Source organism: Podarcis gaigeae (genome assembly GCF_964106915.1).
Source record: "Podarcis gaigeae genome assembly, chromosome: 1".
NCBI lineage: Eukaryota > Metazoa > Chordata > Lepidosauria > Squamata > Lacertidae > Podarcis > Podarcis gaigeae.
The window spans coordinates 114,618,897-114,645,921 of NC_139678.1; the positions used below are offsets into that span (position 1 = coordinate 114,618,897).

Below are 27,025 nucleotides of genomic sequence, written 5' to 3' on the forward strand. Positions count from 1 at the left end.
GGAAATTGGGCTAAAAACTCTTTTTTTTTTAATTTGGCACGAGCGGGGGAGGTGCAAAAAGGAAGTCCGTCTCTCCCCTATTGTATACAATATAAAGCAAGGATCTTAACTACTAAGGTCGAAAGAAGAGTCTTTTTTCTATTTGATAAAAGTTATTAATTCCACGGATTGACAGTATAAGTAATTGTGCTGGAGGAGAAGAGCTATTTTTTGAATTAAAGTGCCACTCATGCCGGGACCGGGAGCGATCTGCGAGAGGAGCCTGCGGAGGAGACATAGAAGATTTTGACAGCTGTCAAACTAGCTGTCAAAGTCGGGAAAAATAGAGAACTTTGTTTCTGTTGTCTTTGCTGGTTACATTTGATACAATATAGTTAACTGTTGAAATTAAAGAAGAATTGAAACAAACTAACTTGGCTTTTGGGTCGGAAGTGAAAGGAATACTGAAATAACCAGAATCCCTCTAGTGGGGGCTCAGGGACATTGCAAAAATGGAAATAGGCCAAAAAATACTAGCTGGCCTGGATGAGGTTAGGTTTCTCGTGAGAAAGTTGTGTAAGTTACAAGAACAAGGCCATGTTTTGTCTACAAGTGCCACAACTTTGAAGCCAACAGCAAAGGAATCTACTGAGCTGGAAAAGGATTTGATCTACAAAACCCAGGCAGCTGAACAAGGAAAAAAATTTGAACAGGAGGAGCAGGAAGGAGGGGCTGTAATGCTGCAGAAGGTAAAGGAGAGCCGGAGGTCTGTCAAGATGGACATAAAAGAAAGTAAGAATTGGATGATAAAAACTGGGCTTGAATTGGAAAATGAGGAATGGAAGGATCTCCTTTTGTGGGGATCTGAAGACCTATGTTTCACAAATTTGATCAAGGTGGAAGATGGAGCTTTCTGGCTATTTGGACTCAGAAGGATTGAGAATCAAGATTTTAAACATGGAGATCCGGCTGGAAGGAACATGGACATCATAGGGATAGTGCCCCTCCGAGATTTGGTGTTTAATATAAAAGACTTTCAAAGAAACCGGCAGAGAGGGACTGAGAGAGATTTAAGGGCCTCAGATGTGAGACTGCCGGGCTGATAACAGATGGACTAATGGACATTGGCTTGGGGATCGAAACCGGGGAAGGGAGGGTGGGGTCTGGAAATCCAAAAGGTGTATTAAAATATTCTGATTTATTATATATTTTTTTCTTTCTATGTTGTTACTAATATTGATATGGGGAATTCGTGGAGGGAGAACTGGGCCGATCTTAGAAAAAGTTTTAAGTATAATAATTGATGTTTAAATGCTAAAAGTTGAAATATAAAGTGAATTTAATATAATAACAATCTAAGGTTAAGGATTTAAGAAGAAGAATTTGTTGAACAAACTTTTGGACAGGGAATACAAGAAGGGGAGGCGAGGGGAAGTTCTGCAAAGAAGGTGTTGAAAATATGGAATGTAAATGTTGAAATTTTCTTTTCTTTTTCTTTTTTCTTTTTTTCAGTTTATGTATTTTTTGAAACTCTAATAAATATTATTTTAAATATTTCCTCCAAAGAGCAGACAGTGGAGTAAAGTACATGGGATTGCCTATGGTTTTAATCACATTTTTATTTCAAGCAGTTGTTTGGTATTGGATGCTCCTCTGCCCTCCCCATCGCTGGTTTTAATTCTGCTGATTTGACTTGTCATCTTTTTGCACTGAGGCCTTTTATAAATGGATCCTTGTGGTTACAGTGAACTGCTTTGGAAGTATTGTCTGCTGGCATGGTTTGGATTCAGATAGCACCTGCCTACTGAGCATGGGGCTTGCAGATAGTGCTGATCAATGAGGTGTGGGGGCAAGTGGCTACGGCTTGGGGGAAACTGCCTTGTGGGCCAAACTGGAACCTGTGACTGGCCAGAGGTCCCCCACTCCTAGGTTAGAGTACTGGATGTGACCTGACTAGATTTCCATTTAGCCACAGAGCTCACTGATCTTGGGCCAGTCCAAACATATTATCTATTCCAACCCCCTGCAATGCAGGAATCTTTCACCCAACATGGGGCTCGAACCCACAGTCCTGAAATTAAGAGTCTCATGCTCTACCAACCAAGCTTCTAGCTCTCCCCTAGCACAGATGACAACCCAGGGCTAGCAAGTAAGCAGTGCAACTTACTTCTGCATAATATCTCAAGTGTGTTACAGCAAGAGCCCATTTCCCTATTTTCCTCCTGGAACCAAAGTCTGTTCGGCTAGTCCTGTGATGCAGTGCATTCTGCAGAGCATGTTGCCTTCAGCTCAGAGGAGCAAACAGCCAGCCCCATAGAGGATGCGTAAAATGTTAACAGTTCTCATGCTGAAAAACATGTCTTGGTGGTCTTTTCACGCAAGGGGGTAAATACATCACCATGAGGGAAAGAGAAGGGATGATGTGAGGGTGGCAGGACCACCCACACACCTGCCACCCTCGCAGATGAGCCCATGCGATCCAGACTGCAGTGTGACGCTGGCAAAGAGCAGGCATATGGCAATAGGTGTTGCCAGAGCAATAGCTGCATATGACTCCCATCTGCTGAACTGCTTTGTATGCTTGCATGGACAAAAGAAACTTTTCATTGTAACTTGATAACTTGCATTCTACGACTGATCCTTTAACTAACACACACACACACCATCCAAACACACCTTTTGAATTTTAGTGGTGTTTCTAGGGTGTAGCTTAAAAGCAGTGCTGCAGGTGTATAAGCTGTTAGGCTTGCCTAAAGGGTCTCTTTACATTGCAACCTATACAAATACTAGCTGAAGCTAGGATTAACCAGTATAAATTTGTAGTGTAGATGGGGCCTGGGGTGTGCTGGTTTTCTTCCATGTTACTGGCACAAACGTGGCTTTTACTTCAAGCAACGAGTATTTGTTCCTATTGTGTCTCCTCCTACCTTTCCAGATACAGTGGTACCTCGGGTTACATACGCTTCAGGTTACATACGCTTCAGGTTACAGACTCCGCTAACCCAGAAATCTTACCTCGGGTTAAGAACTTTACCTCAGGATGAGAACAGAAATTGTGCAGCAGCAGCAGCAGCAGCAGCAGCAGCAGGAGGCCCCATTAGCTTAAGTGGTGCTTCAGGTTAAGAACAGTTTCAGGTTAAGAACAGACCTACAGAACGAATTAAGTTCTTAACCCGAGGTACCACTGTAGTGAGAAAAACCTGACATTTCTGTTTGAATCGTAGCAGATGTTGCTGATAAAATATTAAAAGGTCTATATGCATGTCTGGGAAACATGGATTTGTGTGTGTGTGTGTGTGTGTGTGAGAGAGAGAGAGAGAGAGAGAGAGAGAGAGAGACAGATAGATATTCTGGTTCAGATGCTCTGTAACATTTAATTCATGCAAATAAAATTTAAAAAAAACTTGCAGGAGCAGCCAAGGTCGGCAATGCCTCCTGCTGTAAGTGCTTGTGGCACATTTGAAGCTGCATGAGGGCAATGTTAATTGATGTGCTCTGAATACATGTAATTTGCTTTTTCTGGCTCAGTTGTTCCTGATACCATAGTGCCTGTTTGGTCGCTGAGGTGGCTTTTAAAGCCAGAGCTGCACAGCAGGGGAAGAGCTGAGCAGGGGTGGGGTGTGTGTAGAGAAGATACAATTCCATTACTAAAAGTATTCTTGTCTGCAGAGGACAAGCAGAGAGCGCACTGCCTCTGAAGCTTCTCTGCTTTCCTTTGTTTCCAGAGCTGCAGCCGTTGCTTGCACAGGCTGAGCAGAGCTGAAACCAAGATAACTGTTCAGCTGAGAAAGCTGTTTGTTGTTCACTTCCAAATAAAGACAGGCTTCCAAATAATGTGGGGAAAATAATGGGTGATGAACCTGTGCGGCGTCGGGAGACGTTTACATTCCTGTCTTCCCTTCTTTCCGGAAAAGGCTGTTTCAAGGACGGTTTTCTCTTTCCCTTTGAAGTTTTATGTGGTATCTAAAACATGGATGTACCAAATTTCCCTTCTTTCATGGATGCTGTTGGCCTCAACAGATAATCCTCCATTATAATAAACACAAACTGCAATATGGAATATAATTCTTTTAAGTTGAAACATTTCTTCTTAATGATTTGTACTTGCATGGCTTGTGCAATCTATATATACCTCAACCCTCTATTTAACTTGCTTGGTGCTTCATTATTCAATAATAATAATAATAATAAATAATAATAATAATATGAAAGTAACCTTATTAAATAGGTATTAACCTTTACATAGTGTACCTTACTTCACATAATATCTCTCCTCCATGCTATTGGAGATTTTTTTTTAAAAAAAAAGCACTGAATTTGCACTTTGTTTCCTGCTTTGCAGGGGGTTGGACTCTATGGCCCTTGTGGTCTCTTCCAACTCTATGATTCTATGATTCTAGCTGGCTGTATCAATACACACACTCCAATACACACACTCTTTCACCACCCGAAAACCAGATATTGCACTTTTTTGGCTTCATACAAATCCCATAGAAGTGCAGCTTTTTCTCTTCTCTCACTCCAAAACTGTGTTCACACTCCTGTTTGAGGTGCGCTCACTGTGTTCCTTCCAGTGCTGGGTTTTGAATCCATGTTCCCCTGATGCATATCTGTCCTGTACTTCGTTATAAGATACTACTGTTTGATATGTTGTTTTTCAAAGAAGCTTCAAACCAGTTAGAGTCCTTAAGCCGTTCCTAATTTTTTCTTTAGCCAGGGTGAGAACACGTTTTCATAGGGTAAAAACATTCCTCCCCTTGCATAAACACTCCCCCCCCATGAGCACACAAACAGAAATGAATCTGACAATAATGAAGCCATGCTGATGAGAGCAGCTAGGGAGGAAAGAGTTGTGAAATGCACAAACACACGGAAAGAAAGAAAGAGCAATGAAACGGTGAAAACAACACAAACACAGCCCAAGCTTGAATTCTAGCATAGTCAGTGGTGCGTGGAAGAATGGAGTGAATGTTGAGGGTTATTCCTTAACATTAATCATAGTCACGAGAAGGAAATACAGATTTGGACAAGGAAATAGGTGAATAGTGGTTTGGAATGCCAGAGGACAATAAGGAATAAATCTGAAAAAAGAGTAAAGCAGAGATGAATGCTGGTATGAATATGTACCCTTAGCAAGGGAACCATTATGTTACTGAAGAAGAGGAATAGGGTCTTCGCCTAGACCTGGGACAGACAGACTGACAGCTTGCACAGGTCAGAGCGAAGTGGTGCAAAACAGATGTTCCCACAAATTATGCCCACCAACTCCCACTTCCTCTACACAGAAAATAAGGTGGTGCTCACCATTTCACACAAATGAAAATATTGATGATTTATTCTGGATTATTTATTTTTTAAAGGTTTGGATTTTTATGGGAGAATAAGAAGCTAGTTTTTGAGTATGTTATTCTGGAATAGCAGCTGAATAATGAAGACATCATGTGGAAACATGCCCCTCCCCCAAAAAAACCCAACCCAACCCACAACTATCTTAATTTAATAATAAGTACAGTAAGTGTGAACCTGGTTCTGGTTGATGGACTTTGGGATTCTTGTAACAAACCAAAGCAGATCCTGCAAGCTTAAAATAACCCTGCCTTATTCTATTCCCTTTTACTCCGAATCCACTATGTTTCCTGCCCCTTAATTTATCTAAAGCAATAAATGTTCAGTTGAAAAAAAGCACTCTTGTTTTACACAGTGAACTACATTCATTGGACTACATTGTAGGGCCTTCTCGGTAGTAGCACCCGCCCAATGGAATGCCCTCCCATCAGATGTCAAGGAAATAAACAACTTTTTGACTTTTGGAAGACATCTGAAGGCAGCCCTGTAGTGGGAAGTTTTTAATGTTCAATGTTTTACTGTGCTTTATGTATTTAATTTGTTGGAAGCCGCCCAGAATGACTGGGGCAATCCAGTTAGATGGGCGGCATGTAAATAATAAATTATTAGTAGTTAGTAGTATTACAAGGTGCTCACAAATTCAGAAACCTGGATTTGACAAAACCAGCAGCGTGCTGATCTATGTGATGAATGAAAAGATAAATGCTTACAGAAGGTACAAGAAAACAAACACGAGTTCTGTACTGAAGCAGATTAGAAGCTAGGTATGATCTCCCATTTATTCAGTTCCTCATTTGCTCATTTTACTTCAGGTTGTCTTAGGAAGTTTCCTTTAGAGACTAACGTCCTACTTCTGCCGCGGCAGATCTATCACGAGGAGTTGCTGATTCAGCATTGTGAAGGGCAGAGAGACTCCATCAGTCAGCAGGACACAGTAACAGATGGAGGCCTTTAAAACTAAGTTTGCTCTGGGTGTTAAGGTATCCCTTGGCTGAAACAATTAGATACAGATTCCCTTCAGAGAGAGAGAGAGAGAGAGAGAGAGAGAGAGAGACAAACATGTGTGCCATTTAAATCGAATCTAGTACATCAAGCCTGAAACAAGAAGCGTTTGACTCCTAATTGCCATATTTCACAACAAACAAGCAAAAACAATAATGTGTTTAGATTGTGTGTGTTGTGACTAGCCATGCCTGTTACTAAAAGCAGTTGTGAATTGGATTGTGACTACAACATTCTTGGATGTGGGCTGAATCCCGTGTTATTTTTCTGCTGGAAAACAATCAGACACACTCATGCCCTTGTTTATCCTAATACAGTAGTACCTCTGGATACGAACCGGATCTGTTCCGGACCCCCGTTCGCATCTTGAAGCAAACGTAAGACGCGACTGCGTGGGTCGCATTTCGCCACTTTGGTCAAACTCATGCTGGTAGCTTCGAGAACACTATCCAACACTATCTGTCTTCCCCTTCTCCTTCTGCCCTCCAACTTTCCCAACATCAGGGTCTTTTCCAGGGAGTCTTCTCTTCTCATGAGGTGGCCAAAGTATTGGAGCCTCAGCTTCACAATCTGTCCTTCCAGTGAGCACTCAGGGCTGATTTCCTTAAGAATGGAGAGGTTTGATCTTCTTGCAGTCCATGGGCGTAATGTCATTTTGAGCGTCTGCGCGAGCGGCGAAACCCGGAAGTAACGCGCTCCGTTACTTTTGGGTCGCCACAGAGCGCAACCCGAAAATATTCATCCCGAAGGTACTTCAACCTGAGGTATGACTATATAAAACCAAAGCTGGACAAATCAAAGGTTGTTTTTTTTTGGGGGGGGGTGTTCAGTAAGAAGATGACCCAGGGGCAAGATCTATCTACCCAACTGATCCATTACAGATTTGGGGACCTATTTTCTGTAAACAAAGTCGATGCTGTTATCATTAGTGGAGTGCAATGGACACCGGAGGCCCAGCTCACATGATGCTACATCATGATGCTACAATGTGGTAGCTAGGCAATGTCCAAGACTGACAGTGTGGCTGTGAACAAGCGGTGACTGACGCGCTGAACAAGACCTTGGGGTCATAGTGTGTCGTTTGATAAAGGTGCCTTCCCAGTATGCGTCGGTTGTTAGAAAAAGGAGAATTCTGTGTTGCGTGGACAGGCGGAGTCCCCAGATCCCGCGCGGTCCCCCTGTCATGTGGAATAACGACTCAAGACAACGTGCTATGAAATTAAATTGACCACAACTTTATTAAATTTCAAATGTGGGTAGACCTTGACTCAGGCATTGGGCGTTCTCCCTCCCCAGTCCCCAGCCGGGGACCTAGGGAGCATCAGGGTTATCCAGTGTGTGTGTGGGGGGGAATGGGCCGGCTCTGGATAACATATGTTCAAGCAGAGATAGCTGCCCCCGTAATGCCGCCGCCGCAGGGGAGAGCAATGACGATCTATCGGCGTACGGTCAAAGCCTCCCTTCAGAAAACCCCTTTAACGGGGAACCCTGGTATCGCCGCCGCAAAGAGGAAGATGGACTAAAGGATTCCGCCCAAGGCCTGATACCGCCAAAGTTGTGACGTTTTGCTACGGGAAAGGCAAAACCTGCCAATGCAGGGAAATTCCTTTCTGGCCCTTTAACAGCGACCTTAACGTAGCAGCGCCCACATACCTGTGAAGAAAAGTTAACTTGCAAAATAAGACATTAACTGAGGGTGGGTAGGGTGGGAGAAGCTCTGGAGCCAAGTGAGGATTCCCAGGTAAGATCCTCCCTCTATTGTGTGGGCAGGTAATCCCTCCCCTACCTGGCCTGGTCTCCTTGGCAACGCTTCCCCCAGGTGGGATTGGACAACTGACTGAGGTATCCCACCTGAGGGAAGGCAAAGCCAAGCCTATGCTGTTGGAGCCGCTCCAGATCTAGGGGCTGCACGCGTCCACGCAAAGGATTACAGTTGTACCTTGGATCCTGAACACCTTGGTACTCAGACATTTTGGCTCCTGAACGCCACAAACCTGGAAGTGACTGTTCCAGTTTGCGAACTATTTTTGGAAGTCAAGCATCTGACGGGGCTTCTGATTGGCTGCAGGAGCTTCCTGCACCGAATCAGAAGCTGCGCTTTGGTTTCTGAATGTTTTGGAAGTTGAACGGACTTTTGGAACGGATTCTGTTCGACTTCCAAGGTACGACTGTATGAGGAAAGGGACTGAAAATACAAATCTGTTGTGTGACCACACTTGGAATACTGTGTACAGTTCCAGTCACCTCAGCTAAAAAAGCAGTGTCGTAGCTACGGGGAAAGCTAGCCGAGGTTGTTTTTGTCTCAGGTGAAACCTCCAGAGGGACGCCATTGAGGCTCCTCGCCTGTGGGTGTGTACACAAATGTGTGTGAGTGGTGCCAAACTGGGTCTTTGATCTGTGTGAAATAAAGCCTAGTTTCGCCCCTGCCAAAAGGATATTCTGCTACCGGTGTATAAAATTTTTCTTCCTCAGAATGTTGGGGCATCTACTGTTGAAAGACCTTCTCAGCTCAGTCTTGCCTTCTTCACTGCATTCAACCAGTGGCACCTGTGCAGTGTTCTTGCTTCTGCTTCAGTGGGCTCCTAAGTGAGCTTTGCACTGGATGTAGACTGATCCTTCAGCTCTGCCACAGGTTTCCTGAGCAAACCTAAGTCACTCAGTCTCTCTGAGCCTCATTTTCGACATTTTGAAGATATCAGGAACATCAGGGAAGTTCTTCACTTACATATTAGTAAGACAGCAATTTTGACCTTGCTTGTATTCATTTTTAGTTTTGCTTCATTCTTAGAATGAAGTTTTACTTCATTCATAGATATTGCAATTAATGCTTGCTACCCTCCCTCCCCTCCTTCCTTCCTTCTTTCTCAAATACAGCTGCTGAGCTTGAAGCGGAGAGGGTTATTGTTATTATTTATTAGCCTCTTTTTTGCCACAGGCAACTCAAAGCCACTTACAACTTACCAAGCAACTTATATCTTACTTATTTCTCCAGGCCTAAAAGGCTGTGTTTTGATTTTGTGGAGATAAAGCAGCTGCTGCCCCTTTCTCTGCCTGGGGAAATGGCCACAACATTACATGGGAGATGGAGTATTGAGGGGTAGTAAGCACTGGGCTGGTTAGGGCTCTCTATTCCAGGGATGCTGGAGCCTGTGGACCTCCATATGTTGCTGCATTAGAATTTGCATCATCCCTGACTATTAGCCATAGTGGTGCTGCTGGCGCTAAGGGGAAGTCAGAATCCAACAATGTCTAGAGGACCATAGGGTACCACCTCTGCTTTCTCTCTTCTGTTTCTCCAGTACTGTCAAACGTCAGATGAAGGGAACACCCAGAGGAGGGCTTCCAAATAATATACAGTGGTACCTTGGTTTACGAACTTAATCTGTTCCGGAAGTCCATTCTTAAACCAAAGTGTCCTTAAACCAAGGCGTGCTTTCCCATAGCAGCGGGGGACTCAATTTACACTCAAAAAGGAAGTGGAACATGTTCTGCTTCCAAGGCAAAGTTCACAAACCAAGACACCTACTTCCGGGCTTAAATCCAAGTTGTTCATAAACTGAGCTGTACTTAAACCAAGGTACCACTGTATTAGCAAGTGGTGAGGTTCTTGCAAGAGAAGGCAGCGTACACACACGCACAAAGATTTATGCATATGTATAAAATCCAGGAATCCGCCCCCCTGCATCATGTTTCATTCAGCCCCAAGTCTGTTTCCTTTGTTTTCTGTGGCATTTGACTGTGATTAACCATTACTGGATTGTGTCCAATGTGTGTCTGCGCACAGAGCACACAGAGATGTATTGCAACCCTTCCCAGGGGTCCTTCAAAATATGGATCCTCTCTCCATCCCTCCTACCTGTCACAATGACAATTGTTTTGTTAGTATGCAAGATCTGAGAGCTAAAAGCCTTTTTGAGTAGCTGGGACTTAAAGTATGCATTTTTAAGTTACTTTCCCCACCCCACCCCACGTGCTGTAATTTCTATGATTTTCTTCTTTATAAACTTGCAGTGCTTCACCTCAAATGTAGAATGACAATAGATGTTGTACGCATATAATATTTCTCCTTTTCTGCATTATTCAAATTGCTTTCCAACCTTCGTACATAATTCTGCCATTCCTTTTACTGCTGCTGTAAAGCAAATGGTTATTTTATACAAATGTTACCTCTTGGCTATTAATTCAGTGATTATTTTGGACTATGGCACTTCTTTTTAAACATAGGGTGGTAAAACTTCATAAATATAAAGCCTGTCATTAAAAAAAAAAGTCTTTGACTTGTTTTGTTCATCAGTTTATGATCAAATGGTTATATATTGTTATTTATCCACCTGAAAAATCCTGATAGTTTTATTCAAGCTACAGCACCAAGAAAATTCATACTTCCGATATGAGCATTTTATTACCAATTTTTTTTTACCACACTCGTTGCCTCAGAGTAGCTCTGGACAGTACAGACAATCACTGTCAGTTACCTGCTCTGTATGCTTGGAAGTCAGGAAAGTTGCACAGACCATATTCCAATCTACAGATTATTCAACCTTCCTGGGTGGTTGCCCTCGCAGATATGACAAGCAAGCACTTCCAGCCAGCTGTGAAAGTGATGGCACGTGCTGGTTTTTAACTTTCGAATCTGTTGCCAGCCCTGGTATGTAACTTTCAAAACTGCACTGCAGTCACATGGAGTTTCATACAATCCATGCCAGTGCTATACCCAAATATCTTCATGTGTGGATTTGCCAAGGGTGTGTTTGATGCAACTTTGGAAAGACGAGCATTTTAAAGACTCTGAAATTCGCCTTCGCCACTTAACTCCCAAGGTTTAGAATTGCCACTTCGTCTCGTAATCAAAACCACTAGAATGCCTATATTACGCAAATCCACTTGAAAAAACACATAAAGGTAATAGGCTGTATAATAACAATTGTAAAGTTATTTAGTGGAAACTACTTCTCAAAATTAGATACAGCTTCTCATAATGTCAAAATCAACATGGTGACAACATATTAAAATGTAGCTTATTCGGTTGACCACCAAGTCCAGTACAGGTATCTACAAAATGCGATTCTTTTTTGTCAGTCCCGTAGTACATTCATTTCTAATTTCTTCATTTTCTCATGTATTTTTCTATCTGATGTATTCCTTAGAAGAGTACCATGAAATAGTCTTGTGTCTAATGAAGATCATAAGGTTGGTAGACCTTATTTGACTAAGAATCTATCCCGAATAGGTAAGTACAGTTAAGATTTATGTTTGTTTGTTTTAAAATTCTGGAAAATCAATAAAAAAAATTGGGGGAAAACACGAATTTATCATGAATAGGATCCATGTAGCTGTTATATACAGTAAGGAACTACACACAGCTGATGAAGCCCTTTGGGGCGAAACAGGGGAATATCCAGGAATCCTTGTCCTTTCTACCTGTGCCAGCATCTACCAGTGCCAGTTTCTTATGTCTACCAACCTTATCATCTTCATTAGACACTTACAAGACTGTTTCATGGTACTGTTCTAAGGAATACGTCAGATAGAAAAATACAAGAGAAGATGAAGAAATTAGAAAGGAATCGCATTTTGTACATACTGGACTTGGTGGTCAACTTTGCCATTGTTGTTATATAACCTATTACGTTTACGTGTTTCTTCAAGTTTGTCTTGTAATGCAAATCCATTGCAGCTGCTGTAGAGCTAGCTCAGGACTACTTTACACGTGACTTTTGTAGGGGGTGGAGCAGCATTCATAAAACATAACCTGTGAATCAGGACATATTTATTCTGCTGAGCATACATAGGTCATATACATACACAGCCATTTGTCCAAATGCTATTTCAGTGAAGTTTCTAGGCAGTCTCCATTTAAGTCATGGAGAACATGTGGCCCTCCAGGGGTTGTTAGACTAAAACACCTGCCATCCCTCAGCATTGGCCATGCTGCAAGACGGAATGCAACAACATCTAGAGGACCACAGGTTTCCCATCCCAGATTTAACAGAATGGATCTTGTTGCAGTTTTGATACTAGAGGGATTGCACTTCCAGTTTGTAGTTTTCTCTCCCTTCCTAGATTTCCACCATACATTTTGCAACTGCCATTTCTAGGTTGTCTAAATGGATTTGGGAAACATTTGTTCTAAGAAAGTGCGGCTAGAAAGAGCCTGAGCTGCGCGTGAGAAATTTTCTCATTGTCTTTGGGTAATTCCAGGCAGCAAACATTCCACTTGTGTCAGAGCTTGGCATAGACAACATCCATTTTGATGACTTCTCCCTCGACACGGACGCCATGATAACTGCAGCCCTCCGGATGTTCATGGAGCTTGGAATGGTGCAGAAATTTAAAATTGACTATGAGGTAACCATCTGTTGTGCAAAGATAATCGGCGCTGCTTTGGTTTTGGCGGTGGTTGTGCCCATTTGTCCATGTTAAGTGTCCCTGATGCGATTTGTACTTTTCCATTTCAGACGTTGTGTAGGTGGCTTTTGACAGTGAGGAAAAATTACCGAATGGTCCTGTACCACAACTGGAGGCACGCTTTCAATGTGTGCCAGCTCATGTTTGCCATGTTAACTGTGAGTATCCTGAGTGGCAGGCATCTTATGATACTATCCACGTTGTTGTCCGAACATTTGTTTCCTCTTCCCCTTGCTAATACGGCATTAAAAAAAAAATATTGAGATGTAAGCGCCCAAGAGAATAAAGGGTCCTAATTTGATACCTAATTTGGCAGCGCTTATTTGGCAACATTTGACAGGGTTTGAGCACGGTGAAGGAATGGAACCACAGATGGCAGTTGTATGATGCTGACCTTGTTGTTATAGAACCTAATCTTAAAAGAATGGGTTTTACACACACACACACACACACACACACACACAAAAAAAACACACACACACACACATATATATATGTATATAATGTGTAGGTGGCTTTTGACAGTGAGGAAAAATTACCGAATGGTCCTGTACCACAACTGGAGGCACGCTTTCAGTGTGTGCCAGCTCATGTTTATACACACACACACATATATATATATACACCATATTTTTCGCTCTATAAGATGCACCAGACCTCAAGACGCACCTAGTTTTTGGAGGAGGAAAACAAGAAAAAAAATATTCTGAATCCCAGAAGCCAGAACAGCAAGAGGGATCACTGCGCAGCGAAAGCAGCAATCCCTCTTGCTGTTCTGGCTTCTGTGATAGCTGCGCAGCCTGCATTCGCTCCATAAGACGCACACACATTTCCCCTTACTTTTTAGGAGGGAAAAAGTGAGTCTTATAGAGCAAAAAATACGGTATATATATAGAAAGAGAGAGAGAGCGTACCTAGAAGTCATTGCTTCATAAAATCCCCACTCTGCCAATGTGCCTGCAATCCAGAGAAAGTTCAGCGTGTTGCTCCCATTGAGGAAATTAGGACTTGGGCATGTAACCATAGAATTTAAGATGCATGAATTTAAATGGGACTGAAGATTTCCGTACTTTAATCCCCCAAAGAGCGCTGAGCTGCTAATCAAGTGTAAGGAAGGACCAGGCAGCTGGCAAAGAAACTTCAGTGGGAATAGTAAAGTGAGCATTCCAGTTTATCCGAAACTGGAATCTTTAACTGGTAAGCTGCAGCTGCCAACAGGAGCCTTTATATTATGGTGGTAGGGAAACAGTTAAAGGATACAGGTAAACTGGACATTTCAGGTGAAGGAAAGAGGTGACGAAGGAGGGAAACCTGGGTTGAACTGGTTAAGAAGAGCTGCTAGGTTCAGGGGTTCAAGGATGTAATGGGAGGACAAGAGAGTATGCTATTTTAACATTTTATTCTAGGGTGCCAAAATTTCTTAGCGGTGGCAGGTGTTTACAACCAGCTTCATGAAGACAGGCAAACAATTTCCTTTGGCTTTGGGGAAGGCATAAGAAAATTTAACCAAGACACCGAGAATTATTACTTCCACATCACATTTATGCAAGGTGCTGATCACATACCTTCAGTTTTTTTTAATGTAGACAAATTGCCAGCAGGGACACCTTGACAATATGAGGCCTCACTCACTGAATAAGTTTGGAGTTGATGGTCCTTCCCAGCTGTCAATTCCCCACTTCCCCTTAGACATCCACATTTAATAAAACATACACATGTACATTTGCACTTAAATCATGGCATTGTGCCCCCAGTCTGCTCATCTGTGCACTTTAAGCTGATCCATCATCATGTTTGACAACCCAGATAAATTATTTGAAGGTTTTCATTTTTATATTTCGTTGCTACATAAAAATCAAAACCTGCTTGATAACTGTTCTGATGAATGCTTTCACATTTGTGCTGCCGCTTTTGCTCATAACAATACAGACCTTAATGCAAGACTTCCGCTAGGTGGAGCTCAAAGGCCAGAATTGTTTTAGGTTTCTTTCTGGAGCTGGTGAGGTATGACAGCATGTTTTATCGTTTGATGAAACAGCTTCTTTTCATCTGGATTGAATAACTACCAAACAGCAGGATCAAATGGAATTGCAATTGTTTGGAAAGTGTCGGGTCTTTGTTGTTGTTGTTTTGCTTTGATAGGGTTAAAACGTCTATCTGTTGGCTGTGGATCTGTGAATATCTGCACAGCTAATTGTCAAAACACTGCCAAATGCGAGCTATTTCCCAAACAACTGTTTCCCAAATCTCAGCCTGCACTGCTTATGTGTCAACTCTTAGAGCAAATTCACATGACCTTTTCTTCTCTACAACAAGGCACTATCCCCCACTGGCAGAGAGTCATGGGGAATCTGTCATTGTGAATGGCTTGCTATGCAACAACCCTTCCTTCTTCCACCTTTGTAGGTTGCATGATGACCCCATTCATAAAAATGGAATACGCACACATCCCTGTCATGAGATGGTTGCCTAAAGTTCACTAAAAGTCCCTGTACAGTTGCAAATGGTTATATGAATTAGGCCTTAAAAGGATTTTGTTGGAATGTCACTACAGTGGTACCTCGGTTTAAGAACAGCCCTGTGTACGAACTATTCAGTTTGCAACTCGCAAAACCAGAAGTAGTGTCCCGGATTGCAAACTTTACCTCGGTCTAAGAATAGAAGCCGAATGGTGGAAGAGCACCGGCAGTGGGAGGCCTCATTAGGGAAAGTGCACCTCGGTTTAAGAATGGTTTTGGTTTAAGAACGGACTTATGGAATGGATTAAGTTCGTAAACCGAGGTACCACTGTGTAGTTCTTAGTCAGATGTGAGACTCCAGAAGCGACTCTAGAATATGTGTGTATTTACATATTCAACTAAGATACTTTTAGTTATGGGAATGACTTGTAGCGCTCCATCTTGATGGAAAAGAAACACCTAGTGCTGCAATAATACTGAGCATTCAGTTTTAGGCACACTTGAAATCTTGTGCACACTTACCTGGGAGTCAGCTGCAGTGAGCACAATGACACTTTTATCTCAGTAAACATGTACATGATGGAATTGAAAGTCTGCTTCCATATAAACTTTTATCCTGACTTCACTGGCCACAAGTTTTGGTGGAATGTGTATAATAAACCATAGCTGGTGGATCAGGGTCTTGCACAGCTGCAGTTTCCTTCAAAATAAAACTATGCATACTTTTTGAAGTGTGAATAATGTGACGTGTTAGGCCTACTAGAGGACAGCAATAGCAGATAAAGTCCGTAGTTAAAGCCTTTGCCCTGGAAGCAATCTTATGAAAGGCCTCCATTGGTATACAGATCACAGGCTACTCGCCATGAACAGAGAACAAATTCTGTTCCCTTCTGCATTTACTCTCATGCTCTTTTGAGTCAATTCTCTTCCATATCCACCAACATGATATATGCCAAAAAAATGTATTATACAGATCTACACAAGACAGACTGACTAGTCTAAAAGAGAAGTATTGACACTACTTGAATGTTAAGCACAGCAAACATAGAAACCAAGGGTTGAACATTTCATTTGAGAGATTTCTGACCTTAAGCTCATTACAATAAAAAATAAATAAAAATATAGTAGAAAATTGAAAATGCATTGACAGACTGGTGCTGTTCTCCTTGGTTTCAACAAAGTCTGTAAATGTTTAAGGTCCCAAACAGATGTGGTAAGATCCCACCATTTTAATGTTAACTCAGAAGGAGCAGGTTGCCGGTGGGAATTGGATTGGAGCTGTGGTACTAGCGGTACTTCTGTGCCACTTCGCTGTTCTGAATCTCCACCAGTCCGGCTGCTGGTAGCTCCCTTTCAGAAGAAAGATGGACACAATATAGGCACTTGCGTTTCACCTTCCAGGGTTAATAGAAGTTTCAAAGGGAATATTGTTCAGGGGAAGGGCTCTCCACCAGTGTTGCTACTCTAATCAAAATGGGAGCCCTCTTGTGGCTGCTTTTAAAATACAATGACACAACGTCGGACAAGTCCAATCATAAGTATTATTCCTGTCACAGCGACAGCATTGTGTGGCACGCAGCGTTGTGCAGTTCTGTCTGGCACACCAAGGGTGCACGTGCCTGCGCCGTTCTACATCTGTGGGATTCTTTCACTTCAAGTGACTGGATCTGCTCCTTTTATCTTTTAATCTCACAGTTGACACACCTCTTCTACTGTCCGTGTTAAGATGTGGGTGAACATATCAGACGACGCAGTGATTCTTCAAATAGCTCTTGTTTATTCACAGGCCAGAACAGAACTGAGCTGAAGGGTTCAGCCAGCCTGCTTATATAGAGCTCCACTAGAACGCAACAGTAACCATTTTCTGTAACTATCCAATCACTGAACGTCACTTTCGACCCCTTATTTGCATAGGTGGACCTGAACTATCTACAGTATCCCCCTGCTGGCCCAGGGTGAGAACTTCAGTACATAACAGTCCACATTTATGCATTTGATGAAGTAGGTTTTGCCTACAAAATGCTCATACAATGATAAGTGTATTGATTTTAAGGATTCTCTGGTGTTTTCCAGGCCCGTGCAACAGCTGGAGGGGGCGGGGAAGCTGGGTACACTTGCCCAGAGCTTCAGAGGGCTAAGCCAAACAGGGGGCCCCACCAGGGACTGGCAACGTCTTCTCTTTTTGTCTTTTAGTTCATAACTTTATTCTAAAAAGACTCCCACCCTGGGCCTCAGACAAAGCTCTGCATGGGCCTGATGTTTTCTCTCAACAGACTTAGCACAGTTGCGCTTCTGGCTAGTCAGCATTTAGAGTTGAAGATATGTTAAAAAGTGAAATTGAGACTAATATCATGTTGTCCAGAAGGGTTCGGAATTATTCATTCTAATGCTACCTAAGCTTTTTCAAGTGTTCAGAATGGGATAATGACCTTAGCTGCTGGTGGGACCAAAATTCAATGGAAGGATCCACCCCCCCCCCAACCTATGTATGTTTATTGAAATATCTGTAAAGCCCTTCAACCCTGCCAATCCCATGTACAGCCATACATGAAGAACCTCTATTGATGTTCTAATGAATGTGCATAGGGGAGGAACAGATCCTGCCACATTCCACTACATGCAACTATTATCACTCTTTTGAAAGCCTGAATAAAGACTAGCAATTTGGTTGTTTGCGGTTAAAATAACCTAGATTGAACAGAATGTTTAATTACGCAAAAAGTATACAGAGTATGCATCAGATTTCTGACAGTCCCAATGAGTTTAAAAGTACAAGACCAAACGTAAAAGGCCAAAGGATAAATTTATATGTGACTGATACACACATTGTGTAATGTTTTTCTAGAAGAATCACTTTTCCCTTTACAGTTTGTACTCATAAATGGCCATTCCATTAGCATTGTTCTTACATGTGGTAATGATGTAAGTAAACTCCAGAACAATAGACACTTTTAAGTAAAGACACCTTGAAATATAAGCACATATTTTGCCATTCTGCTCATTTTTCTTCCTAAGCATTACACAGCTCCTTATGGAATGTAATAATCTTATACAACTTACTGGTAATGTGTGGGGGGACACACGTATATTATTATCTTAGATTTTATAGTAATACTGTCAATGAGGTTATGCTGAAGAGCTGCAGTTCAGCACTTTTATTACTGGCTATTACAGTAAACACACTGACACGTTATTTGGTTTTTATTTATTTATATATCTTTAAACGTGGATCTTACAAGTTTAAAAACGATGTTGGGGATGTCAGTGTGGTCAAGTTCAGAGAGACAGAAGGATAATGAATAATAGATAGCAAGGGAGAAAAGAATGTGTGTTTCTTTTTAATGAATTAATGCTTCCTCCTACTAATACTTCTTCCTACTTCCTACTAAGTACATTACATGATACTGGGCACCTAACCTAGGCTCCACTCAGACAGCACTTTATTCTGTTTCCTCTCAAGTTTCCTTCCCTGATAATCTTTGTGTTTTTTTGATGTGATTTTTCACACAACATAAATGCCCCTCCTGGAAATCTAGTGGACTCTTAACTGAAGTTTTGCACTCATTTCCAGGTTAATTGCTTCCAGAAAATAAATGTTTGCAACCCTGTTAACCTGGGAAATTGTGGGAGTTTTGCAGCGTAATTTCCCCACAGTTTTCATGGATCACGTCGCCCGCACTCACATGATGTAATTTGGGGTGGTATTCTGGCATACTGTTCTTTCCTGCTGTTTCATGGGGGAATCGAGGAGAAACAGAAGCACGCCTGCACACAAAATGTGGTGACATGTCCGATGAGGTCTGCTGTTGTGTCACACCATGCCCACTGGTGTAAATGAAATTTTGTGTGACTTGGAGATACTTTGATCTCAAAGCCACAGTTCTGTAACACAACAGGTAATGCAGTATAAAATGAACATTAGAAACCAGGACAGAAGCACTAGCATTATAACCAGGAAAACTAACACAAAAAATCCCCAAGTCTGAATGCACCCCCAAGTTTTAGCATTTATAGAAAACTGATCTCAGTAAGATATATTATAGAAATAAAAGATTATGTTGCTTGGAAAGACCAGGAGGGTCATCTAGTCTAACTCTGTGCTGTTTTATAGCCCAATACTATGCAAAGTTACAATTGATTCCAATATTGCTTCCATTTTTTGGAAACTGAACATATATTCAGTATGTAAATCAAAGATTAAATGGAAGTAATGATAAGCAGACTTTGTGATCAAGGGATAAATATAAAGCTATCACTACTGAATTTGTATTTATCTATATGATTTATATACTAAATTTCTGCTCTGGTAGGACTGCTATGGAATCACTTAAGTTTGTACTTCAAAGACGCTTTTAGATACATCACTGAGCCTGGAATCCCAGGTTATATTTGAGGTTACTAAGTTGAAGAAAGGAAAATCAGAGTACCATCATGAGAACTTATTTCTAATGGCCTAGGCCAAAAATAAAATATAGGGTTTTAATAATTTCTTGTTGCTTTAAAAATTTTAATTAGTGCATTCTGCATGTCCATGTTTTGAAGTAAAGGTAGAAGGTAAATTACCTCCATCCGGTTAAGTCCAGTCAAAGGTGACTATGGGGTGCGGCACTCATCTCGCCTTTCAGGCCGAGGGGGCACGGAAACGCTGTTTACCTTCCCGCTGCAGCGGTACCTATTTATCTACTTGCACTGGTGTGCTTTCAAACTGCTAGGTTGGCAGAAAATGGAGTCTGAGGCTGTTGGGACATCTAGAAGGCTGCAGGTTTCTCATCCCTGGCTTAACTTCCTCCTTGCTGTGAGGCTCTGATCCCACTACCACGTAGAATGGTGGCTTCCTTCAAACAGTGGCAATTCGTTTAGGTTTATGGTGCTGGACTTCTTAGGTTTGGATTACCAAGCCACGTTGATTGGGAGAAAGGTTCAATTCCCCATGCACGTTACCCTTAATGTTCACAATGGTTTGCTGCTATTAAAGCTAAATTTGTGGCAACTTATACCACATGGACTTGTTTTGTCCAGTCTGTTACATGGCATCAACAGAACTATTCATACTTTCCTAGCACCCAAAGTGGGGGAACCACTAAATTCTTTTACAAAGAGTGAATAGGAATGCACAGTTTTCAAAAACACAGTTTCAGCCTAAGCTGTGTATGGCTGTGAGTGTTTTCATTCCATCAGGGAGTCCTGCTATGCAATGCAGCATTAAAGTTTTAAAATAACTTCACAGCTCTGCAGTCCTTTTATACGTTCCGTGATTTATACTGTTACCCCTGTATGACTTGGCCTTTGAGAGCTACAGACCTGGTGCTGCAACCTACGCATCCATCATTTTAACTCCCATGACTGCTTTCATTGATTGTAATGAGACTACTCGTTTGAGTAAGGAATTTTGACTGTAGGATCAACCTTAAGATCAGCCCAATTTTTTGTGTGTGTTTTTGTTTTACAGTCATATTTCTTCAGATACTCTTCAACATTTTATTTTACTTTCCACAACTCATAAATATAGCAAATAATTATACATAAATGCAGTGTGCTAACAACAAAGCACATAAAAGCAGACCAGGTATGATGCAATTAATTTCCTCACATGAAAAAATGATCTCCATAACTCACTTTAGACTCTGGCACTTGTGAGTTAAGGTCATTTATTTTGGGGCGAAAATAAATTTTGCTCTCCTATCATCTTATACTGTGCATTTTCCTTTACATGTTTCAGTTTTTAAAAGCAAAGGGAAACATAATCACTTGTCTAGTGCCTTACTAAGCAGTTAATTTTCCTGCCCTCACAGCATACACTGAAAACAATGCTTTTGTAATAATTTTTACCTACTTTATTACAAGATTTCTTTTTTTATCAACTACAGCTGAATTTATTCTTTAAGAGTTGTGTCTGCTTTTAGCCAATGTCCTTCTTTAATTATGACACGAAACGTCCAGTTTGCACACAATTTTATTTATTTTACAAATAAAATCTGTACTGAAAGCAAAAATTAATAAATTATAGCCTGATCCTATGAGCTGATTTAGTGGCACATAGAGCTTCAGATAGTAAGGATTAGGGGGTGATTAAAAAGAAAATAAAAAAGGATCAAATTACATTGCAATGGTTTGCTGCATTATGCTGGCTCTGCAAGCGTACCTGTTATGTTCCACCATCTTAGCAAAGTAGGTCAGCACTACTTATTCGTTACTGTGTTTTTAACGTACCTTTTGTCCAAGGAGCTCAGGATAATGTACATAGCTAAACATAGTTTAACTGGGGGAAACTAGCACCGAAAGATGCGGCATAGTCCCATTATCCAGAGCTGTAGAGAAGAAACATGCTGTTCCATGTGCTGGATAGAATGGGGCACTGAGGATAACCAGAGGGGGAGCCAGGGGGGCTGTGGCCCCGGGCACACATTTTGAGGGGGCGCAATCAGGCACCCCCACGACAGGCATGGAGCCCTGGTAGCCGAGGCACAGCAGCAGGCGGGTTGGTCTAGTGGGCAGGTGGGTGGAGGTGGTGGGCAAGGAGCCTGTTGGAGGTGGGCTCAGTTCACCCTCTGCATGCACCCTCACCCCAGCTGCCCGGTCCACTAGGGCGGCACAACACTTGCCCTGGGCACCGGCAGCCCACACTACACTACTGAGGACAACAAAAGCCTCTAAATCAGCCTTCCCCAACCTGCTGACCATGATATTTTGGATCATGGTTCACATCTGCCCCAGTTACCATTGAGGGTAGGGGTGGGGAGGGAAGCGAAAATAAAGGAAAGCTTGTTACTGCATCCCTGGCTGGGATGCAAGCTTGAAAAGTTCTTGGGGGCTTGGTGTCCTCTTTCTACACCATTGCTTCCTGCACCACAAAGAGGCTGTTCTCCTCCAGGACAACAGCACCAGCCATTACTGCCTTCCCGGTACCCAAAGGCAAGGACAACCTGAAGTCTTAAAGCATAGACCCGGGGTGAGGGAGAGGCTTGCATCAGCACCGGTGAAGAAGGTTCCTTCTTGATCCCATGCCCAACTATCTCTGCATAGTGAGGCCTCGTACAAGAGTGATTGGGGAGAACCAGGCAGATGGGGGTGGTATAAATGAGAAAATAAAAATAAAAGACTTTTACAGGATCAGCAAGGAGATTGCAGTAACAAAATACTGCATCGAAGATGGCTAATTCTGCTTCCCTTCCTTTACTGTTTCCCTTATGGCATTCTTAACATGATAGCTGTGTACTACATGACCACACCAGATGGAAAGCTTCCTGCTCCATGGCCCAGTTACTGATGCGAGACCAGTTGGTAAATTTGGCCAACTGGCTTCCTGGTTACAATGTCATCAGAAAAGCACAGTGTCTGATGAAATTGAGGCATTTATTATTTTTTAAATTGCACTTTGGCAATATTGTGATGTATGAGCAAGTATATTACTGGCAAAGACAAGGCTGGTGCTTTATTTGCACTGTGAATCCACATTCATGGGTTCCAAAGCTCAGAACAGTAAATTGGGCGTAACAGGGAAGCATTCGAGAGAGAGAAAGGGCCTTCTCAGTGGTGGTTCCACTTCTGTGGCACTCTTTGTCTATTGATATAGATAGATAGATGATAGATAGATAGATAGATACAGTTTTTTAAAAACGGGTTTTAAAACCCTGCTTATTCTAGCTTTCTTTTTCTTATGGAAATTACGTTAAATCTTACATTTAGATTACTTTTTCTAGAACAGAACAACTGCACAAAAGTATGTAGACTACAATATTTATGTTGCGAATGGCCCTGTGATCGTCAGATAAAATTTAAATAAATAAGCAAATAAATGAATGAATCAAAACAAACTTGTTTGTCCAAGAAAAAGAAATTGTTGCAATTCACGTTCATCAGCGTGCTTACTTGTTTTCGAAAATGAAAGTTCAGAAGTGCTTTTAGCTCTTGCCCTGTATTAAGCACTTCCAAAGTTTAAAATGGGAAAATGAACGTTGTTTTAGCTGACTTGTTTTGTTTACATACGCCAAGAAGGGTAGCTAAACAGTTTTGAAGTGGGGAAGTTATGCCCTGCTTCCTAAACCTGTTCCCAGATTCAATCAAATTATCCTTTCACTGAGAGTCTTCCAAAGATCAGCTCCATGTGGGGGGGGGGGCCGAACTTTGAATATTTGTCTGAATGCTTGTTTTGTTTTATTCTTTTTATTTTTTATGAATTGTTTCATATTTTATGTATTTTATTTTAATTACATTGTAAAGGTTTTAACTCCGAAAGGGGGCATAAAATAGTCTAAGAAATAAAGAAGTCAATCTCTGTACGTTTTCCTATTACGTACCAGTTTTAATTTTTAGTGGCATCATGGATGACTGAAGTTACTGACATCATCAATATTTGTTTCCCCTGTTTTCAGACAGCAGGATTTCAGGAGATTCTGACAGAAATTGAAATTTTAGCGTTGATTGTGGGATGTTTGTGCCATGACCTTGACCACAGAGGAACAAACAATGCCTTTCAAGCAAAGTATGTTACTTCTTTCTTAATTCTTTGTTTTCCTTACATGTATTAGAAGAAGAATGCAGAAGAAAGCATTGATTTTAAGTTGCCTTGCACAGCAAAGTATTTTTATGCTTGCCTTTAAGAGAGACTATTCACCCAAATAATTTCCTATTCTTCCCTCCCCCCCCCCAAACCTCCCCGACAACTTTAAATCACTTTGGCATCATGCTGTTGATTTGGCTTGATCCGTGTAAATTTCTGCCTTGTATAAAAACCATGACACAGAATCTGGTTGTTCCACTCTTGGAATACCACATTCATTTACATACCTGCGTATGCCAAAATGGAGAGCATTAGAAAATTCCCCATCTGTCTTTCTTGGTTCTGTTTTGCAGCTATGCAGATTTTCAGGCAATATTAAAAGAAACATAGCTGATTGCATTCAAAACAGAAACAGGTGCTTTCAGAAACGGGGTCCTTCTGGGCTAATATGAACATATTACTACAAAACGCGGGGGGGAGATGCCTCTTATTTGTAATATCCCTGTAGCTCTTACTCCAGTTTATGGGTCGGAAGGTTTTTTGCTATGTCCTCCGCGGTCCATTTTGCAGGACAGTGAGCTGGCAATCCACAAAAGCAGTGGATCGCTTGGAGCTGAATCAGCTGCCCACAGCCCAGCTCAACAGCAGGCCAGGCACTTAACTCCAGCAAGTCAAAAGTTGTACAGTGGTACCTCTGGTTACGAACTTAATTCGTTCCAGAGGTCCGTTCTTAACCTGAAACCGTTCTTAACCTGAGGCGCGCTTTCACTAATGGTGCTTCCCGCTGCTGCTGCCACACGATTTCCTTTCTCATCCTGAGGTAAAGTTCTTAACCTGAGGTACTGCTTCCAGGTTAGCGGAGTCTGTAACCCGAAGTGTTTATAACCCAAGGGGTTTGTAACCCGGGTACCACTTTAGTTTGCCAACATGCAAAGGGCACAACATGTTAAGAAAGGGTGGCTGGTACAGTGGTACCTCAGGTTACAGACGCTTCAGGTTACAGACTCCGCTAACCCAGAAATAATACCTCAGGTTAAGAACTTTGCTTCAGGATGAGAGCAGAAAATGTGCAATGGCGGTGCAGCGGCAGCAGAAGGCCCCATTAGCTAAAGTTGTACCTCAGGTTAAGAACAGTTTCAGGTTAAGAACGGACCTTCGGAACGAATTAAGTTCTTAACCCGAGGTACCACTGTATCAATTGCCTGGGTAAGTGCGAGGGCTTGCATATACAGTATCTGCCCTTTCACTAGCCTGTTGTTGTAGCTTGATCCTACCCTACATTAGACACAGTATTTTATATAAGCCAAGGTTACTACTGGATTGAAAGGTGAGGTACAGTTTAAGTAAATCCGCCACACCAATTCATGCTTACATTCTGCTCTTTTAAACCATGGGAAATAGTAAGGCAACCGGAAAGGTGTTGCATTTTAAAAATGTCCCTCCACCCAAATGGTTGCTGTAGGAGGAACCAGAAATAGATAATAGTATTTTATTTTATTTTATTTTATTCCTCCTCATTTTCTGTGGTGCTTGCGACTATGACTGGATTTTGACCTGCTAATGGGACATTACCCCAAAGGAAATTAGCTTTTACACATGTTGATGGCCTAGAATTAAAGGTAGTGGCTGATACACAAGTCAGGAAGTTTGCCTAAATCAATTAACTCTTTGCATATGCTAGTTCCAGGGGATTAACAGCAGCAAACAGGCATCTTAAATACACATGAGTCTGGCTATTGCCTCCATTGAAATTAGCTTTGACACTACAAACCTTAATTACTTTTGTAGCACCTATAAATCTATAACAATACTATTATTGCGCTTTTACTGCCAGGGAGAGGAAGAGGTGCTTGTGGGATGACCCTTGGAGTCTGTGTGCATCGATTTGGGAGGCACCATTTGATTCTCTTTCTCAGGCAGCAAAAGTTTTGCCCCAGTCCTGTTATTCGACAGTGAAAGGCTAGTTTAAATGCAACCAGTTAGGGTTGCCATATGTCTTCTTTTTCCAGGACACATCCTTTTTTTTAATGGGTAGTGTCATCATAGTGATCCATAGTTAAAAGAAGAAGTAGGCAAATGTGTCCTCTTTTTTGCTCTTCTAAATATGGCAAGCCTATGGCCAGGCTTAAGAGCCTTTTCATAAGTGGCTGGAGCCTAGAATAAATATGTGAAGATGTACATGCTTGTGTTTCTACGTGAAGGAGAAAGCTGCATGTGAACTGGCCTTTGAATTGTCAAGATGCCCTGGTAGATTAAAGATTAATAAATCATTGCTCAGACAACCTGACTTTAAAAAGCAAAACAAAACCCTGTTTAGCCTGTCCTGTTTTTTTTCTGTGGGGATGATGCACAATTTGCCTTTTCAAAAGAAAAGAAGGAAGGTATCTTAAAGAGGAAACCAACCCATCAATCAAAGGCTATCGTTTGTTGTTTGCTGTCCCTTGTGCTTGTCTAGAGAGCTTACAGTCTTCCTATAATACTGTGGAAATCGCTGCAGAGTTTAAACAAAAGGCACATCATGACATAGCACGTCAAGTGCTTCAGCTGTAGGACTTGTAACTTCCACAATTTATTGTCATGCGCTCATTCCTAAAATCAAATCTAACATTATTTTTAAGTGCCAGGGTTGAGTGTGATGAAAGATCAAGAGGGATGTGATTGAAAACAGCATCACAGCTCCCCGAAATTGCTCTGTTAATACATCCCAGCATGGCTTTCTCTGGGGGATTATGGTTCCCAGTCATTCTACCCCACCCCACCCCACCCCAATACAGCTGCCCCATGGTGATTAAATATCAGTATGGGGCAGCTTTGTAGTATAAGCTCCTAGGAGACTCCTTACCCACCCACCCCCATTCCTTCCTAGCATAATCTGTTATACTCATTTCTTTTTTTAAAAAAACACCACTACCACGACAAACCCCATCTTTTCGCTTAAGGCTGCATCCCAGAAGTGAAATGCTTGCATGCATTAATCTATTGTGACAGACCAATTCCATTGCTTTTCACCTTCGAACAATTCTCACTTTTTAAATTAGTTTTCATAGTTTTCCTTTAATGGTTGAACTTAGCATTTTAAATGATGTGCAACACACACACACACACTTACTATATATATGTATATATATAGAGAGAGAGAGAGAGAGAGAGAGAGAGATCGTAGTACCCATACTTTAGAAGGCAATCCTAAACATGCTTACTAGGGAGTAAGCTCCATGAATATAGTTGGGCTTAAGTCAAAATAGCAATGGATGCATCTGCAAATTTCAGTTACTCTCAGTTTTTCCTTTTTCCAGTGTTAGGTTCAGTTCAACGTATTTTAACATCCGTT

General features: G+C 41.7%; 1 protein-coding gene across 12 annotated transcripts in view; it reads left to right on the forward strand.

Annotated features, from left to right (window-relative positions):
• The window catches only part of PDE11A (phosphodiesterase 11A), a 154,768-nt gene that overhangs the window by 86,729 nt on the left and 41,014 nt on the right, over window positions 1-27,025 (forward strand). For all 12 annotated transcript variants that reach the window (XR_014557104.1, XM_083706742.1, XM_083706738.1 and 9 more), the window contains 3 exons: window positions 12,529-12,675; window positions 12,786-12,893; window positions 23,567-23,676. Coding sequence is in view for 11 of the 12 variants with exons in the window: in XM_083706742.1 (XP_083562868.1) it covers window positions 12,529-12,675; window positions 12,786-12,893; window positions 23,567-23,676 (365 nt within the window). In the remaining variant the exon portion in view is untranslated. The remainder of the gene's footprint in view (window positions 1-12,528; window positions 12,676-12,785; window positions 12,894-23,566; window positions 23,677-27,025) is intronic.